Raw genomic sequence first — 18,112 nt, forward strand, 5'->3', positions numbered from 1 at the left:
CACCTGCGCCCGTCCCTTCGTCATCGCTGTCGTCGATTACAGAGGTTGCCAATTTCCCGCACACGCCGCTGGTAATCATCGATGACTTTCCTGGCTCAGGTGCTGCATCATCTGCAGCACCGGGAAAGGAGTTACTACGTCGCGCATCGGCACCCACGATGCGGCCACAGTCGTCGGTGCCAAGCACGTGTATGCCATTATTTACACCTGGACTGTCACCAGCTGTGCCGCCACCGCAGCAGCAGCCACCACAGCAGCCGCCGCTACAGCTGCAACAGCAAAACAGTGGACTTGCCACTGACCCACTCCCCGACATCAACTGTGCTGCGCTCCCTGGCACCGCAGCCAGCATGGTGTCTGGAAACTTTCCCGACATGGCCATGTTCAACTGGTACCCACCTGCACCCGTCCCCTCAGCATCGCTGTCGTCGATTACCGAGCCCGTCGATTTCCCACCTACGCCATTGACATTTATCAATGACGCTCCTGGCGTGAGTGCTGGGGTGCCAATAGCACCAGCAGTTAAAAAAGTGCCGGCGAGAAGGCGCAAGGCCAATGTAAACACCGCGAACAACGACGGGGCGGACGCCACGTTGACTGGGAATGCCGAATCTTCTGACTCCTCGCTCACGTCTCAGCCATCAAACTACCCGTGCGAGATTTGCAAGAAGACCTTTACTCGCCCGTCGTCGCTGAGAACACACATGTTCACACATACTGGCGAGAAACCGCATGACTGTGTGTTCCCTGGATGTGGAAAATCCTTTTCAGTCCGGAGCAACCTTCGCCGGCATATGAAGATCCATGAGGAAGGCTACATATTGTCGCGCAACAACCGCAAGCCCAAGACTCATGTGGTGTACATGCACCCGTACGCGGTGTTCCCGTTTGCCCCACCTACGCACAACTTCCCGCTCCTCTGTGATGGTACAGGCGTCACGACCGTCGAGCACCTACCGCATGGACAGGTTATAGCGCCACCATTTTCTACTTGCTGACCGGCCCACGCCGAGCCGGGTCTAGCGAGTCTAATTAGTTCCCTTCCTTGTTGTAACGGTAAATAGGTTATGAACGTCCAGCAGCTTCACAGCCAGTGAAGGTTATAGTGATAAGCTAAAGGTCTACGAGTCTTGCGCTTACTCAAGGTCTGCTCTATGCAGAAAGCCTGCAGAACAGCTTGTTACGAAGAAATTGTTTATTCTCTAAAGCAGCCTGAATTTAGGAGCATTACGCTGGAAAATGCTGCAGCTCCTGGTATGACTATCGTTGCCGCGCACAGACGGCGGTCTAATCGGCAAACCCTACAAAAACACAAGCGAGAATGCCATGCCATGAGAAATGCCACCCCTTATCTCTGTTGATATCGCGGCACCCGCCATGAACTCAGGAAACAAAGGCAGTGCGTGCAGTCGCTATGACAGATTCCTCCTTCTCGGCTGGTCTAGTGCTCACAATATCAGCGGAACACATGTAGTTGATTCCAAGTGGTCTAGAATAATCTTCAGGCGTAGCCTCAAACGTGGCATTAACTCTTGCCCGTATCTTCAGAGATCGACTGTCGCGTGCTTTGCCCACAGACACTGCGGGCCTTTGCTCGATGTTTCCGTTGGCTCAGCGCCAGAGCTACTCTTGCTGTCGGCCGGTGCGATGGCTGACGTGGCATTGCCATGTTGTGCATCATCGGCCGTGCAACGCTGGTTGTGCATTTATTTATTTATTTTTTTGTTGCGGCTGCAAATAGTGCAAAAAGGAAAGCAAGCGCTGCTATGGATGGCAAAGCAGCATCTTGAAAGAGCAACATAAATATACCGGCGTTTGCTATATGGTAATGTGGGGGTTATATGTGAAGGGGGCAAGAAAATACATGTGGGAATGGGGGTGAGTTACTGACTGTACAAAAACTGAGCAAAGGTTGCATCGGGGGCAATAACCGGCTCGCCGTCCTTGAAGAAATGCGGATGGCAGATATGCAGCACACTGGCGCCGTCCTCAGCGGTCTCGCTGAACGACACCAGGCCGTAGTACCGGCACATGGTGTGGACAATCAGGCGGGCAAAGCTATCAGGGATCCTCCACTGGGCAACCAAGCTGTGCCTGACGCCTGCCGCAATAGCCGGCGACGGACGTGCCGCTCCCTGCCGCTGCGCAGCCACCAGCGCCTGATTCAGCACCACGATATCGTCGTCCTCGAGCAGCAGGTCACGGCCAACTGGAGTGAACATCGCCTCTTCCTGGTCAATAACCTGCCAGTCGTCCGGGCACTCGTCGTCGGGCCTTTCCTGCGCAGCGTCCAGCGCCAGGAATGCGCGCAGACGGTCCTCGTAGTGCGTTACGAGGCCGGCGGGTGTGTGCGCACGCTTCATTAGCCGCCGCAGCCCGCCGATGGCTGGCGAATTGGGCGTGCGTGCCTGGCCCCCGGCCTTTGGCGGCGTGCCAGGGACCTTGAGGCCGCTGGCCTTGGCGTCGCTGACAAGCGTGAACTCGCACTGCTTGGCCATGGCGTCGTTTTGCAGGATCGACGAGACCAGTGGGTGCTTGAAATGGAAGCCCGATGGGGTGGTGAATGCGGCGGAAACCTCGGCCGGTGGGTTGGCTGATTCGCTGCCGTCGTCGGCAGCGGTATCTAGCGGAGAAGTGTGCGGGAGCATTAGATGGGTTTAGTAATGTGCAAGTATCAATGAAGGGCAGTACTGGGTTTAAAAATGCGACTAAAGGAAGCGTGAGTGAGACGTAGTTGTTGCCCTGTAGATATGTCCCGAAATGCAGAGGTGACGACAGCAGGTGAGAAAATTGCGGCTGGCCAATGCAGCTCTGTTTTGTGGAATAGGCCACAGCAAAGCCATGATGGGCCTCGCCACCACCACATATTGGCAAGGAAAGTAGTAAAGCGACCCCCCGGCATCCACCATTATCATCATGACGAGCTCAGAGCGGGCAGTGCACAAAGGTGCACACACTATGTCTCACTGAAGCACGTTAGGCGAAAGCCTGTCATGTCCCCGCGCCTCTCTGCAGCTTCACAGTGCGGGCTGCACAATTGGAAGAACAATGAAAAGGCTCTATGTCGGCATGCAGCCAATTCGCAATAGATATAAACTCGCTTACCATTGCTCGCAGGGGCTGCAACGTCAGAGCCGATGCCTGCCGCAGCAAGCCGGCTCGTGCGGCTCGGCTGCAGGTGGGCTCCAGGGCGGGGCGAGCCGAGCAGTGACGTCGGGCGGCGCGCACTAGCGCCGTGGTTGGCGCCGACGACACCCATACCGAAAGCTGCGGAGATAGCCATTGTCTGCAAAAGGTTGGTATATAAGGAATTGGGTAAGGCAAGTTTGGAGTTCAAGCTGGAGGCAAAAAAGGCGAGAAGCGAGAAGAAGCTAGCGAAGAAATAATGGCGTCCAATAAAGGCTGCGTTCAGAAAGTAGGCTATTGAAGTAATTGCTAAGAGTTTGTCCCTTCGTGACCTTTGGGAAACGCCGTACACGACCGCAGCGCCCAGCCAGGCCATTTATATGAGAAAGGGCAGGAAAAGGCGCCGCTGTTCTTGGGAAACCAGAATTCTACATCGTTGGATGACCTCACTCGCTTCCTCTGCCCCTGCTCCTAGCCAAGGCTAATCCCTCCGCCAGATGTGCTGCTGCGACGCGAGTGCTGCGAGCTTGCTTGCTATGCGGCCCTCTGCACTGCCAGGCCAGCCACGTGGGGATGCAACCACAACAATTTACCACTTACGTCGCACTTCACAGGCAAGCACGGCCAGGGGTGAAGCCCGCAATCACCGGCATGTGCACATTCGATGACTGGACCAGCTGATTTGCCCGCGATAGCAGCAAAAAAAGCGGCGGGAGGGCGTGCGAGCCAAACAGTATCCCAGCCAAAGAACCATGGCGGATTCGCGCTATGACGCTTGGGAAGAAACAGGGTTCGGCCACCCTCCCCCGGCCGCACCCGCCAATAAGCGCATATTGCGGCTCTGCATACCGCCGGACTCAGGGATGGGCGACCAGGAGATCTGGAAGGGCTGGCGCGTGCCTCACGCCGTACCACGGACAGCATGTGGGCCGGCCTGGCGGTGGGCGGGATGCCGAGCGCGACATGCACTTGCAGCAGGCGCCTGCCCTGAATTATCCGGCCAATAAGTTGCTTGGCTCAGTGCATTCCTGGGCCTCTGCCTGCATGAGCTCAAAGCGCTGGCGCTGCTCATCCTCCCACATCTGCTGGCCGTGCACGAACCAGTCGGGCAAGTCGCTGGGCAGCGTCACCAGGTCGGTGTCGAACAGCTCAATGAACAGCTCCTGCGCATACTTGCCTTTCCCGCCAGCAAAGCTTCGGTACTACCGATGTGACAGATAAAGAAGCGCACGTGGCAGGGGGCGAACCCGCCTCATTAATACAACGCAGACAATTCCCAGCGACCATACAGTTGCCAATTCGCGCCTCTTACCTCGTAGACAATCGAGTTGAAGTTCCAGTGCTGCAGCTTGCGCAGGCAGCCGACCAGCGTCCCGGTTTCCCTGACCCCCGAGGAGCACACGATAAGCAGCGGGTGGGTTTTTTTGTCCAGCACGCTCTGCAGGGCCTCCTTGATCAGCTCCTCGCTGACGGGTTTCCATCCCAGGTTCGATTGCCACCTGGTCATTCCCAGATGCAGCTTTTGGATACCGCGCCGCCGGACGTACTGCGCAAACAGCCGCGATGGGCCCTCGACCGACAGAATAACGACTGTCTTCAGATTCAGCGTGTCCAGGTACTTTATCTGGTTCTGCGTCAGCACCCCGCTGCAGCGGTACACGCTGTCCTCGACGATTGCGAAGGCCTCGGGCACCTCGACAAAGTATTCGGGGTATTCTTTCATGCGGAAAGGTGGTATGTGTGGATGTGCAGAGTCAGATGAAAGATTGGGAAAGCCAGCCAAATTTGTCAACCGCTTCTAAATTTGTACCAGCAGACTGAAGGCGCTAGTTTTATGGTTGTGCGAGCACGCCCAAGCTGGCGGCCAGGTAGATTGCATCCTTTTAAAATAAAGGACATGAGAGTACATAAGCAAAAGAGCTAGTATTTTATGTTTCTGCGACAGGCTCTCGCCGCCAGCTCAGATCTTCCTCAGCTGCCACAGGCCATAGGCGGTGCCAGGGTTCGACTGCCACAGGCGCACGGTTCCGTCCTCGGACCCCGTCGCATAGATCTCGCCATCGGGGCTGAAGCAGGCGTCATGGACCGGCCCATGATGGCCCTTGTGCGTCTCCAGCTGCTTCTCGGTCGCAAAATCGTAGCTGCGGATCAGCAAGTCTGACTTTCCGCCCGTGACGATCCGCGTGCGTTGCGGGTTGACAGCCGCGGTTGATACGTCATAGTCCACCGTGATGTCCTTGACCACTTTGAGCGAGTCGACGTCCCATGCCAGGATGCGCTTGCCAGCAGCGCACGACAGCAGCTTTCCGTCGCCAGTCAGTGAGATGTTGGCGATGGCGTCGGGCACATCGATGGTCCTGACTACTGCTGAGGACCGCAGATCGATGAACTGCACATGCCGGTCGTCGGCACTGACAGCCATGCTGTGGTTCTTGGCCCACCGCACACTGCGCACCGCCGACTCGTGCGATGCCACGACGGTCGGGGAGTCGGGCCGTGCGAGGTCAAAGAGCCGCACCTGCTTGTCCTGCCCGCCGGTCACCACCGTGTTGCCGGCGTCCACGAAATCGGCGCTCTTCACAATGTGGTTGTGCGCCAGAGACACGATCTCCTCGCCGGTGAATGCATTCCAGACCTTGCTACAAAGCGGGGGGGGATCTCGCTGGTTAGCTGTGACAGTGTTTGAGTGGCGTCGCCTTTTGTTGTTGTGGCAAACGCTATTGTTCCGCATCAACAAAACAGAGGTCAGCGGCAGGCAGCTATCCTCTTCCCTCGGTGAGTGCGAGGGATTGAATAGCACCAAGTGACAGCATCCGCAACCGAATGCCACGAACACACGGTTGCCCCTATATCCCAGCTAGATACTGAGGCTGTCCAGGAGCCTAAGATGCCAAAAGGGTGGCGCCTCAAGCATGTTTGGGGGGAATATGCTTCACGCTGAATATAATGGATCGGGCTGTGGTCTGCATTCGCTCCCGCATCCACGCTGGCCCAGAAGTGCTGGCGATTGAGTGTACTTACGAGGTGTAGTCGGCGGACGCAGTGACAGCGCGCGACGTGTCAGCGTTCAGCATTGCGCTCCATACGGCGCCCTTGTGCCCGACAAACGTGCCGAGCCAGTCGCCAGTCGCTCCATCGCGCAAGATCGGCTTGCCATCTATGCGTGCACCATGGGGAATATGCGGTTGTTACTTTGTCTCATGTGAATATGCGGGCCGAAATGAGCTGCGGCAGTCTCTCTCCTCGGTCAGCCAGGCACAAGCCGGCTTGCCTTACCTTTGCAAGCGCTGATAAGCATGTAGTGGTTTCCAGGAATGATATCCGAGAAGCTCAGCTGGACCACGGGCCGGGTGTGGCCAGAGCACGTCAGAGGGATCTGTTGTGTAGAGAGCGCAGTAGCAGACGGCATGGTTGGGGTGAGGGCAGTAGCAATGGTGGTGTCGGTGGCCAATATGTGTGGAAAAGGTATTGCTGGAATAATAGTGTGAATGTTTGGTCGTTAGAGAAAAAAGTAAATGAATAAAGTCGTTCAAAGCCAAAAGAGAGAAATAGAAAGTGAAGTTATGCCTAAATGAAGAGGAGACGTCAAAATGACTCTAAAAAGGAAGAGGGGAATTGGCAAGGCGGACAGAAAGAGAAGAGAAGACGCAACTATGCCAAAAAAAAATTTTCCAGAGAAGGGCGCGCACTTGCGCCTTTGCCCAGGGATTTCTTTGGAGGATTTGCCAGGAAAAACTTTTTCGTCCTCTTTCCACGGCCCGCTGTGGTTGCCCAGATGTGAGCGAGACCGGGATGCAAATAGAGCGGGCGCTCTTGTCAATTAATCGAAGCCTTCGAAATGGGCAACAGCGCGATCAGGGCCAATCTCCTCGTACTGCTCGCGGGTCAATCGCCAATCGCCACGACCCGCCGCCGCTGCAGTTCCCCGCGCCAGGGCCCGTCCGCCCTGCCACGCCTGCAGCGCCGGGTGCTGTGGAGCCGTCACCTGGACCCGGCACGGAGCCAGTGCCTGGACCTCGCTCTGCAGCCGCTGCTCCAGCCCCGGCAGCGCTGCAGTGCCACCCACCAGCAGAATGTTCGACAGCAGGACGCCACGCGTCGCCTCTGGGCAGGCATTGACCGCCTGGATGACTGTCTCGTGAAGCCCGCCCTGCTCAAGCCCAATGTCCGCCGGATGGAAGAGCGCTTCAGGAATGGCGAACCGCTCGTTGCACAGCGGAAGGATCTGCGTGTCGCTCATGAGCTGCTCGACGTCGCCGCCCCGGCCCCTGATGAACCCTTGCTTCGAGTGTGTAAAGTCGGGGAGCACGTACTCCAGACCCAGCGGGTTGCTGCGCACTCCGCGTCCACCACTGCACCCGCGCGCCGTCTCCAGGTCGCGGTAGAAATCCTGCGACACAAAGCAGCACTTCTCTTTGACTGCGTTCATGATGTACGTCTCATCCATCATGTCCCAGTACCGGAACGACACGGTTTCTTTCAGGTAGTTTGTCAGGATGCGCCCGCCAATGTCTAGCCGCCGCACCCCTGCCGATACTTGCTTCCCGTTGACATACGGGACCACATATGTGAATGCATGGCCGACATCAACTACCAGCACGCAGTCCGGCTCCTTGGTGTCGCCATAAATGACATCGGCTGCCCCAATGGTGGCCAGCTTGGTCGCTGTGGTGCGGATCAGTGACGGAAACCGGTACTCCTCGAACAGGATCTCGTCCATGGTCCGCTGGATTGGCCGGAAATTGAACACAGGTTCGGTGACTATCAGGTCGGTGTCTGTCGGTGTACACCCGATCACATCGTTGCTGAATATGCGGTCCCACACGGCAATCTCAGCGTCCCATCGCACTAGGTACCCGCGCTCAAACGGCGAGCGGTAGTACAGTCCCGACAGGTCTGAGCTCTTGTCGATTAGATCGGCCACGTAGACTCGCTTTGTTCGCTTCGTCCGTGTCACTGTGTTTGGAATCACTCGCGGGCCAGCATCGCTGTCGCTACTAGCATATCCGCCCTTTATGGCATGCGACCCGTTGTCAAGCACCAGTGTCCGTCTCATACGTCAGAATAAACAGTGTAAACTATACAGACAGGCGACGATATTACATGACATCAAAAAAAAACTGTTGGTTTCTGGAAATTATAGCGTGTACCATTAATACGACTGATCCGAAAAAGGAGAAAATGGGCTACGATGGCGGGATTCAGTCAAGCATATCTGATGCAGCCGACAGTGTCGAGCTGAGCTCCAGAAAGTTGAATGTGGACATGTCCTTGACCTGCTTCTCCCACAGACCGTCAACAATCATAGACTGGTGCCTTCTGTTGCAGGCTACAGCGAGGTATCGAAGATGGCACTTGCGCTTTTTGCTCCCTTCGCTCGAAAATGTAACGCACAAATTCATAAGCTCACTGTAGTCCTCAGCACAGGTGGCACTCACCCTCTCCTCATATAGCTTAATCGCAGCGACCGGGCAGCGGAAAGCTGCGTCAAACTTTCCCTTGGCCCTGTTCCAGCTAATAACCGTCGCAAGCTCGATTAGAATGAAGTACTTGATCAGGGGCGGAACGCAATGGTATAAAAATGTGCGCCAGCGATCGTGCTCTGAGAGCATCTCATCCAGACTCATCGGCAAGAAGCGCTCAATATACCCCGACGGATCCATGGCAAATTTCACCAGGTCAAAGGACTGTTTCTTGATCATGAGGAAATCGCAGTCCTCACGGATATCAGCCATTGCCTTTGAGTTCACCGTCGGAATCGAGATGGCTGAGGCGAACAGGTCAATGATTCTCGCCAGCTCGTCGGTGATGCGCTGAGCTGATGCGTCAACGTTGCTGATGGAGTTGCTGATCTCGTCCATGCCTCTGCTGATGGACTCTGTCATTTCTTTTGACAGCCGTCCTCTTGTCTTCTCCTCCACAAACTGGTTCATGATTTCGCGGTGGACGTGCGGCAGAAAATCCTGGCGATACTTGTCCAACGAGTGCCTTGTGTTGAGCAAATGCCTCAGATATTTGATGGTGATGTTGTCTTTAACTGCACTGCTCCTGGCAACCGAAGATGGGGGCATCATGTCTGTAGTGGGTTGGAATAGTGTGTAAATGGGGCTGTTCAGAGTAGACTGAGTGCCACGATGCCCTCATCTTATTGTATTTGCAAACATGATACAAGATGGATGAGAAGTACATGGACAGCATCACCAATCGATGCGATTCACATATCATATCCGATGTAGCCAGCAACAGCGTTATCAGCAGTTGCTAGCATGTATTTGAGACCCAGCTAAGTGGCTGTAGTGCTCAGTACACTAAAAATCCATATCTTGTGGGTGGCATTCATTTTAAACAAGTTCTACCTAGGGGTTGAATATTTAAATAATACTATCGATTAGATATCTGGAAGAGGTAGTTTAAACGAAATTGGCTAGTATCAGCATTCAGCATCCACTCGGGAGAGTAAAATCCTCTTTATAGGTAGCACCGTTCCCACCAGATGCATGGTAGCCGAGTCCACGCTTAGCAAAGCCCTTCCAAACCGCACACATGTTCTTGCCACCGGTCAGGTTCTTCTCGGCCTGAATTATCGCGTTGCGCGCATCAATGAAAGTTGGGCTGCAGGGCTGCAGCTTCATGCCATCCAGGAGAATCTGGAGCGCAACCGAGTTGCCTTTGCTCAGATCGTGCGAGAACAGGTCCTCGGCAATGCCGTTCGCGTCGATAAGATTCCAGATGACCTCGTAGAGCATCTCAGCCCACACTTCCCCGATAGCGTGCACCTCCTGGTAGTCTGGATCATTGAGCATGTTAAATGTGTTGGGGTTTGTGCTGGTCGAGGTCGAGTACGGGTAGTTCCGGATGCCTTTGCCGTACACATATTCGCCCATCAGCATGTCAAGCGAGCGAGTGTGTCCAGGCTTGATGCGGAGCAGCAGAGCCACAGTGTCGCTCCACCCCTCACCCATTCCTCCGGGCTCTCCCCAGCCGAGGCAGTCGGTGTTGGATGGGCCACCCGTTAGGCGATTTGAGATGCCGTGGGTGAACTCGTGCGCAACGATGTCCTGCTCTAGATCGCCATCGCGCTCAGGCGTGGTTTCTGTCCACACGTACATGCGCATCTGAGGGCGCTCGCCATCTGGGGGTGTAGCAAAATTGGCATTGTCGACACCCGACCCATCCTGGGCATTCGCAATGACGCCGTCGCCGCTGGCCCCCTGACCGCTGAAGTTGACATCCTGGAAATTTCCCGCTGCCTCATCGAATCCATACAGGTACGCCAGGTCGTGCATGGTGTTGACTGAATAGAACAGCTGCGTGATTGCCGAATCGACATAGCTGGAGGGCTGCTGGCTCAGGTCAAGTGGGAAATCGAAGCTGTTGTTGGGCGCACTAGGGCGGTGGTTGTTCTTCCACGTGCTGCCGCCAGTGGGGTTGTTCTGTGCCCAGACATTGTTGCCAACTGTTGTGCCACCAGTCACCCACCCCTTGGGACTAGCAACAGAGTTGGCTGGGTTGGTTACCACACATCGATCTCCGTCGGCTGGGGTGTTGATGTTGCGCGGGTAGACATTGAAGGACTCCAGGCTAGCAACCCAGTCGTTGATTGCTTCGACCTTGCCCGTAGCTGCGTTGACGTGTGCGCTCCACCAGTGATTGGGCTGCTCCAAGACAATATGCCATGTGTTTGTGAGCGTGCCGTCAGGGCTCTGGATCATCGACCGGGATGCAGTAGACGTGCCTGTGGAAGAAACCGAGCTGGGCATCTGGCTGATGACATAGCCTGATCCGCCCTGCACTAGACTGGACGATGCAGCAATCGATAGCTTCCCCAGATCGGTGTCGCTGATCGATGTCTTGATGTAGTCGGCTAGTCCCTTCAATGCGGTCTTAAGCGTGGCAGTTTCCGAGGCGCGCGCAGCAAGCGATCCTGCACTGCGTCTGGACATTAATTTTCCATCGTCTGCCGCAAACGACTGCCCAGAAGAGATGACACGCCCTTGAGAATCCATGTTGACATTGGCCAGTCCGTTTGCTACAGGTGCGCCGCCAATGACCTGGCGCAGGTAGACATGGGTTATTCCGGTAGACCCATCGGTGTAGGCATCGGTGATGCTCATTGAGGAAGTGCGGATGTTGTGTTTCTGGGCTAGGTACTCCGTGGCAATGGTCACCTTGGACTTGAGGTCGCTATTCAGGCTTCCGATATTGGCAGATGATGAACCCGATGAACTGACTTGGACAGGGTTGCTGTAGACGGTGAATGTTGGCCTGCCGCTGAGCGATGGTGCAAAGAGCTGGATGCCTGAGTGTCCACCAGCTGCAACTGAGATGGCTGCCGGTGCCATGGCCAGGGCCAGGGCCAGGATGGATGATATAGAGAGTTGAACCATGGTAGATGGAAGGAAAAGCAGTGGCAATGTCGGTGTTGTGCCAGCTGCTGTTAAGGCTGCCCAGCACATGTTGCTTTTGTACCTGTCTGTTATCTCTCCTCGCTGCCTATCGCTTCAACTGCGCCTTTTCCTGCAATGCTCTTTTGTTTTGCGACACCCGCTCATCCGCACTTTTAATACCTGCTCTGCATACAAGGTCCGTGTGACCCGGTTCTTTAAATTGATTGCGACTGTCCCTCTCCCTGTCCATGGGACCGGCATGGACAAGCAGGCCAACAGCACGAACCTGTGACCATGATCCATGAGAGGTTGCAACCACATTGGATGAAGGGCACATCTATCCAGGACCGTCAGGCTTATCATGCCATTTTGTCCCGGCTGCTTTCTCAGCGCCATGTCAAACAAATCTGCACCCTGCAGGAATGGGTCATGGCTGGTAAACTTTAACGCACGGCAGTTATTCTTCTCGACCTTTGCAGGGCAAGGTGGTGGAATGCATTTGGCAATATTGTGCTGGTGTTTCATGCCGTGTAGCAGTACTTCTCCCCTGTAAATTGCTGTATCTCTGAAGCATCAACAGGACATGGCTTATCCGCTAATGCTTCTCGTGCGTGGCCCAAAGAGCGAAATCCGCAATCTTTGCCCGATATTTCAGCGTGGTATTGGGCATGCTGCGCCTTCCTGTCCCCCCTTTTTACACGAGGCAGAAAGTGCGTATTGTTTACACCACACATATGCTGAAGGCATGTCGCCTGACCTCAGATGATGCGGCTAAAGATGCAGGAAATGTGCTTTGCAATTGAGGTACAAGATGAACGTGCCGTGCGGGCCAGCAAAGAGAAAAGTGAAGAAGCCTACAAATTTTTTTACACAATTAGCACTTCACTTCCACGCCTCCAGCAGCGACTGCTGGCGCCGGCCTGCTGTGCTGGCAGCACTTTCGGCGCTGCGCTTCGTGCGCTTGAGCGGCGGCTTCTCGCTACCCGACTCGCTATCCATGTTGAAGGCGCGGCGGAACTCCTCCGATACATCCTCATTACGAAGCTCACGCGCCTGCAGATCGCGCGCTACATGCCAGTCGCCGTGCGTATCCCACTCGGACAGCGTCACGGTAGATGCAGTCGGCGGACACCGCGGGCACCGGATCCGCATCTCAGTCTTCGACGCCGACAGCGAGTCATTCATGGCATTGGCGGCCAGATCAAGCACGCCCTCGGCGATATCTTGCTGCGCAGCCTTGGTCTGCTCGAGCCGGCTGCGCACTGTGGCCATGAACGAGGCTTCTGCTGGTCCTTGCAAAACGCTGTTGTTGCGCGAGTGCGTGGCAGTGCCCGATCCCTGGCCGCTCTTTGTCTTGGTGCTGGCGCCAGAGTCATGCTCCTCCCACCTGATCATACCGTCGGGCTTGTCGACCGGATTGAAGTGCTGGAAGATCTGCACATCGCGCTTGCGCCGCGACACAGAGATCAGTGCCGGAATCAGCAGGTCGCTTGGATGCTGGTGAGATGGCGTCGACGGTGTGGGCCTAGCAACCTCGAGGCTGCCGTCCTCATTCTTGTCAATGTCCATGTGGTGGTAGCCTTCGCCATACCGGGATACACTCGACGTGTCGACGTGTGGCTGAATATATACACCTGTGCGCCGCCGTGATGACACTGTCGACCGACCGCTGCTTGGCGGCCCACCCTCGTTGTCGCCCCCGGCACTGTCGGCGGTATACCCTGTGGCTGTCGACAAGTTGGATGCCGACTGGTTCTGCATTGTGTGCCGTGCACCAATACTTGGACGCCGACTTTGACTGACGCTGTTGCTGCCTGTGCTGGAGGATGCAGGTGGGTTCTGCGGCCTCCGTCGCAGCGGTGCACTGTGGGTTTCATGGACATGCACACCTGCCTCTGCTTGGCCGCCAGCACCATTGGCTTCACCATCAGCCGGCTCGTTGGTCACATCGTCAACTTCTTCTTCTCCTTCCTCGTCTCCGCTCTCTGGCGGCGTCTTCAGGAACGACGTATCGGACTCCGATGAATAATAGCCAGAACTGTTTTCATGGCTATCCTCAGCCACATCGCCATATGCCAGCCCAGGTGGGCGTCCTGCAAGCCGCGGCGCATGGTGGCTGCCTGGGTTCAGCATGGGTAGATTGGGATCGGATCCGCCGTGGAGCCGGCGGTTGCCATAGCTTCGGCTGGGAACAAGTGGGGGAGTGGACGCCGACGACGATGCCTCGGTGCTGGCCATATGCGCGGCAGCACCATATATGGCTGCTTGATGGTGAATTGGGTATTGGTGATGCTGCTGCTGCTGTGGTTGGTGATGTGGGTGTAGATTACTATGTGTTTGTGCAATGTGCATGCCAGCCATAGACGGCGGCAGCATCATTCCTTGCATAGAGACTGCTTGGAACTGTGGCAATCCGTGACCGGCCAGCGCCATCATGGGCCCGTCATTTGCTTGATCATCTGAGTCGCTGTCGCTGGTATCGGAGTGGCCATAGCCAGGGTTGTTCCAGTCACCTTCGTCGCCGTCACCCGGCTCAGATTCTGACGTCGGAGGCGAGCTCTTTGATATTGTGCTGGACATGGGTCCGCAAATTTGACCTGTGCGCGCAACAGCTGGCTGCACGCGCTTACCAACAGCTGACCGCGACAGCCATTTGTCCATGACAGACGCCCCTGACAGCTCGCGCTGGAACCCCTTGGCTTGCAGGGAGAAGCTGGCGAGCGGAAACAGACCTGGGCTCTCAGCCCGTGTGTCAACAGCCATCATACCGCCGCTGCCGCCACTTGCCTGGGCTGGGCTGGCGATCTGTACAAGGCAGGCCCTGGCAGCATTGACTACCGCATCCGGCGAGGTCTGCGCGCTCTGCAGGTGGCGTAGCGGGAATCCAACTGTCTTGGAGCGCGTCTTGCATCCAACGGTGGTATAGTTGATGCCCAACGACCGGGGCCAGCGCTTGTTCGTTTCCCACTCCTCCATGACACGCATCCAGAGCTCCATACCGTTCATCGAGAGCCACCGCTCCAGGTGAGCCATGTCGCGGACTGGAAACCGCCCAAAGTTCTTGGTTGACTGCAGCGACTGCTGCTCTTTGTTCTCTGCTACTTCGCTGTCATCGACTCCTTGGCAAACCCGGTACAGGTGCTCAGCGCGCTCCCTGCCGAGCTTGAGCTCCAGCTGATCCAGCGAGTACGTGAGCACATCACCAGCAGTGTGTGCATCGAGCACACTCCCAACTACCGAGCCAAACTTGCCTCCCATCGATGGGATCTTTGACAGCTCGAACGTGTGCATGAACTCGGCAATCTGAGACGCCCGCAGCACGGTTTGCTGGTTCGGCTTGTGCAGCGCGCTGCCGATTTTGGCCAACATCTTGTTGTGAGCAATCCCAGCAGAGCTCCGATATCCAAGCTCCCTGAACACCCTGGCGCGCACGTTGCCAGCGAATTCCGCAGCATACCGGAGCTGCAAGTCGTTCCATCCAAAGCTGACGCTCCCTGCCTCTCCAACTAGCACGCCAAACTCTGTTGCACCGGATGCATTTGCTGTGCCTTCTGTGTCCCTCTCCTTGCCTTTGCGCGACACAGTTGTCCACCGCACAGCCGGTATCGGTAAAGGCAGCTCGTCTTCTGTGTCTGTCTCCGCTGCAGATGGGGTACCATCTCCCCTCATCCACTCGATCATCCCGCGATCAAAGTCCTGTAATATCCGCTCCTGGACGATCGCTGACACATCCAAGTACGCCTCGTCAATGCTCGCCTTGGACATTGTTGGACACATCTCCTTCAGCATAGCCATGATGTCGCGGCTGGCGTGTCGGTATGCGTCCAAGCTGACCTTGTGTGTACTGACCGACGGATTCGGATGGTACGCCGGCTGTGTACCCTCGGCGAACGTGGCGACATGTATCAGCTTTATTTCAGGGCATTTTTTGCGCGCATCGCTTGCCGAATCGTGTCTACCAAAAGATAAGAGGGCTGCGAACCCGCTGTGTGAGCACGAAAGTATCATCACCGGGTTCCACCGCGCTAGCGTCCCGTCTACCAGCACAGCCCGGGGGCTGGTTCGGCACTACGCAACATCCCCAACATGGGTGGTGTTTGTGTTGTTGTCCACTTACCTTTGCACCCCCCGCTCTCGCGCTGGGTAGTTTACGGCAATCAGGCCTTGCCACTGCTGGACCGCCAGAGGGATTTCCGGACTCAGCCCCAGCCGCAACTGTTCTAACAAGGTGGAAAAGCAAAATAAAAAGAGGCGGATGATGTACATACGATTAGCACCAGCTCATGTTCTTTCAAAAGCGCCCACTCTCAATGGAACTTGACTCTCCTCCCCAATATAACCACCCGCATGTGTGCCTCCCTCCACCTTCCTCGCCAGGGCCCAAAAATGCCGTTTTTAATCGCGGCTTGGTGATGCAGAGGAGAGAGGAGGCAGCAGAAATCAGAAAAGCAAGGATGGGAAAATTTGCTACTGGCATGGCGCAACCTGTGCTGGCAATGGGGAGAGGAGAAGCGAAAAAAATTGTCCTCACTCATGCCTATTCTTTCCCGATGATACAACGGCGCGGGCGACGGAGAAACTTACCAACTTGACAATAGAAACAGTCTATGAAAAAGGCCCAAAGAGAACACAGAATAAAATGCACAGAAAACAAGGTTATCGTTAGTATTTGCGCCTATGGTGGTGGTGCTTTTGTATGTTCCTGGAAATAAAAATCGCTGCTGTCGCACTTGCTCTCTGCACCAGGGCCCCCTATGTGCTGGGGGAGAGCTTGTGTCTCTTGCTTAGGACTTACCCAGGTCGATGTGCACGATGGCCTGCTGCCGTGCCAGCTCCTGTACTATTAGCTGGCGGTGTGCGGCCGAGACAGTCATTGTCGCCTCTGCATTCAGTTCCGCCAGGATAGAGCTCTGAGAGTGTGTGCCGGGAGGAGTACTATGATAACCGAGCTAAACGAATAAAGCTTCCCGTGTATAAAATGGGGAGGAAAACGCCGTCTTTGTCGGCCACCAAAGAGTAATTAGAAAAAGCGCGCAGCGAAGAAGCAACAGGGAATTCGGGCGGGCCTTGTACAATTAGGTAGGAAAAACAAGCCTGTAGAGAGGAAAACCAACTAGCCAAAGGTGCAGCCTGCCGAAATAAAAAATGCTGAGAAGGGGGGAAAAGGAGCACGCTTTAAATGATCAGTTTTTGTCCACCGCACTTTTCCGAGCTTGCCAACCAGGGCTGCCTGCTACACCCACACATGTGTGTCTGAGGTTGATGGATGTTCTGGCTCCGGCACTGCATTGCCCGATTGGGTCTGCGCTGGGTGTTTCTTGCGCTGCACAAATTAGACTCACGGCCGCCAACCGTTCTGGTCAGTCACCAGGGCAGGCAGATCCTCGCTTGCTCTGTGAGTTTTTACAAGCAGCTGATCGGAGTACGAACCCTGAGCAGCACATGGAGCCAGAACACACCCGCCTTGGATGTGCTTGACATGGTGCCGTAGATCATTTCGAGGTGGTACATCTTGCCAGACACGGTACCAGGCATAGACCCATGCAATTATGACTCCGGCTATTGTATACAGCGGGAACAAGGGCGCGGCTGCTGGGAGTTAGCAACAATCGGCACTTTTGGCCGATATGGCCAGCGTGGCATATGTCTCAGCGGCTTCAAAGAACACGGGCGGAATCCACACAGCTGTTATCAGCCCAATGACCCATTTTCCTCCCGATTCATGGTGGCGCAGTCTGATGAATTCTGAGACTGAAAACAACCTTCAGTGGTACCGGCGATTGGATCCGGCCCAGAAGCGGATCGCAGCGAGCTGAGCCAGCTTTGACGAGACCCAGCCACAAATACAGGACATCCAAAAGATCCATCACGTGCCGTGGCTCAACCAGATCCTGGCCATTGCTGACCGAGTACATTGGGAATACGGCTATACCAACCCTCTCTATCGACCCTGGGGCTAAACTGGAGCTACCTTCTCCGGATGCCAATAGAGAGCCTGCCGTATATCTTCTAGGGAAAGCTAGCCCACACCCGCCAGCCCTGACAGCACCCACATCAAAAAGCATGCAGCCATAAACAAATGCGAGTTAGCTGCGTGTGATAGAGAAAACGAACAGAAAAGTGTTGCTGCTTGAATACTTCTGTCTAAAAGAATGGAGTTTCTCTAGGATGTCGGATGGGTAGTTGTCTCAGACTACTGCTGGGGAAGTTCTGGTGCTTGCAGTACGGGTTACCTTGATCGGATAGCCGCGGCGTTTGGACGGCGCTGAGGGGTGTGTTCCACAGCAGTGGGCTTTATTTTGGCTGAGCGGTGCTGAGGCTTAGACGGGCAGGTCGAAAGCATTGGAGACAGCTTCGGCAACTCCGCCTATGATGCACCTCTGGCAAGCTCTTTAACTGGATCATCGGAAATAGTGATCATGTCAACGTGACTGACAACCGCTGTCGATCTGGCAACCTGAAAGAACGAATAGATGTAGTAGATCCGGCAACGAAACCCTGCTCCGAGTGTGCATTTTACATACCAAGCTCCGAACTGGTTTACATGCCTACCAGCAGCAGTATCGTTGCTGTCGCTGGCTGCGAATCATCCTGCCCGC

The 18,112-nt window shown here is 55.5% G+C and overlaps 8 protein-coding genes across 8 annotated transcripts; 1 reads left to right on the forward strand and 7 right to left on the reverse strand.

Moving 5' to 3' along the window:
• Positions 1-647: 647 nt before the first annotated feature.
• DL89DRAFT_217960 (uncharacterized protein) lies at positions 648-803 on the forward strand (the record flags this gene model as incomplete). The annotated part of the gene is made up of 1 exon (XM_040884342.1): positions 648-803. A coding segment is annotated over one exon (156 nt), but the record flags the coding sequence as incomplete, so codon positions are not given.
• A 1,080-nt stretch (positions 804-1,883) lies between these two features.
• Positions 1,884-3,283, reverse strand: DL89DRAFT_292933 (uncharacterized protein; the record flags this gene model as incomplete). The annotated part of the gene is made up of 2 exons (XM_040890353.1): positions 1,884-2,623; positions 3,106-3,283. The coding sequence occupies 2 exons, from the start codon at positions 3,281-3,283 to the stop codon at positions 1,884-1,886; spliced, it is 918 nt and encodes a 305-aa protein (XP_040743924.1).
• An 835-nt stretch (positions 3,284-4,118) lies between these two features.
• DL89DRAFT_223385 (protein-tyrosine phosphatase) lies at positions 4,119-4,849 on the reverse strand (the record flags this gene model as incomplete). The annotated part of the gene is made up of 2 exons (XM_040884637.1): positions 4,119-4,328; positions 4,439-4,849. 2 exons carry the CDS (start codon positions 4,847-4,849, stop codon positions 4,119-4,121), a joined length of 621 nt encoding a protein of 206 aa, XP_040743925.1.
• A 237-nt stretch (positions 4,850-5,086) lies between these two features.
• DL89DRAFT_222800 (WD40 repeat-like protein) lies at positions 5,087-6,535 on the reverse strand (the record flags this gene model as incomplete). Its single annotated transcript, XM_040884603.1, has 3 exons — positions 5,087-5,765; positions 6,148-6,283; positions 6,403-6,535. The coding sequence occupies 3 exons, from the start codon at positions 6,533-6,535 to the stop codon at positions 5,087-5,089; spliced, it is 948 nt and encodes a 315-aa protein (XP_040743926.1).
• Positions 6,536-6,740: 205 nt separating this feature from the next.
• DL89DRAFT_154925 (actin-related protein 6) lies at positions 6,741-8,246 on the reverse strand. Its single transcript, XM_040883605.1, has one exon. The coding sequence runs from the start codon at positions 8,180-8,182 to the stop codon at positions 6,947-6,949; it is 1,236 nt and encodes a 411-aa protein (XP_040743927.1). The 5' UTR covers positions 8,183-8,246; the 3' UTR covers positions 6,741-6,946.
• Positions 8,247-8,284: 38 nt separating this feature from the next.
• DL89DRAFT_316421 (uncharacterized protein) lies at positions 8,285-9,345 on the reverse strand. Its single transcript, XM_040891067.1, has one exon. It carries the CDS (start codon positions 9,198-9,200, stop codon positions 8,328-8,330), a length of 873 nt encoding a protein of 290 aa, XP_040743928.1. The 5' UTR covers positions 9,201-9,345; the 3' UTR covers positions 8,285-8,327.
• A 112-nt stretch (positions 9,346-9,457) lies between these two features.
• Positions 9,458-11,676, reverse strand: DL89DRAFT_267506 (uncharacterized protein). Its single transcript, XM_040887525.1, has one exon. The coding sequence runs from the start codon at positions 11,511-11,513 to the stop codon at positions 9,564-9,566; it is 1,950 nt and encodes a 649-aa protein (XP_040743929.1). The 5' UTR covers positions 11,514-11,676; the 3' UTR covers positions 9,458-9,563.
• A 554-nt stretch (positions 11,677-12,230) lies between these two features.
• Positions 12,231-16,643, reverse strand: DL89DRAFT_155059 (DNA/RNA polymerase). Its single transcript, XM_040883607.1, has 4 exons — positions 16,309-16,643; positions 16,098-16,118; positions 15,631-15,733; positions 12,231-15,468 (listed from the first exon to the last, which is right to left on the reverse strand). Exons 1-4 carry the CDS (start codon positions 16,385-16,387, stop codon positions 12,396-12,398), a joined length of 3,276 nt encoding a protein of 1,091 aa, XP_040743930.1. The 5' UTR covers positions 16,388-16,643; the 3' UTR covers positions 12,231-12,395.
• Positions 16,644-18,112: the final 1,469 nt, after the last annotated feature.

Source organism: Linderina pennispora (genome assembly GCF_002104995.1).
Source record: "Linderina pennispora strain ATCC 12442 chromosome Unknown DL89scaffold_6, whole genome shotgun sequence".
NCBI classification, from domain to species: Eukaryota; Fungi; Kickxellomycota; class Kickxellomycetes; order Kickxellales; family Kickxellaceae; genus Linderina; species Linderina pennispora.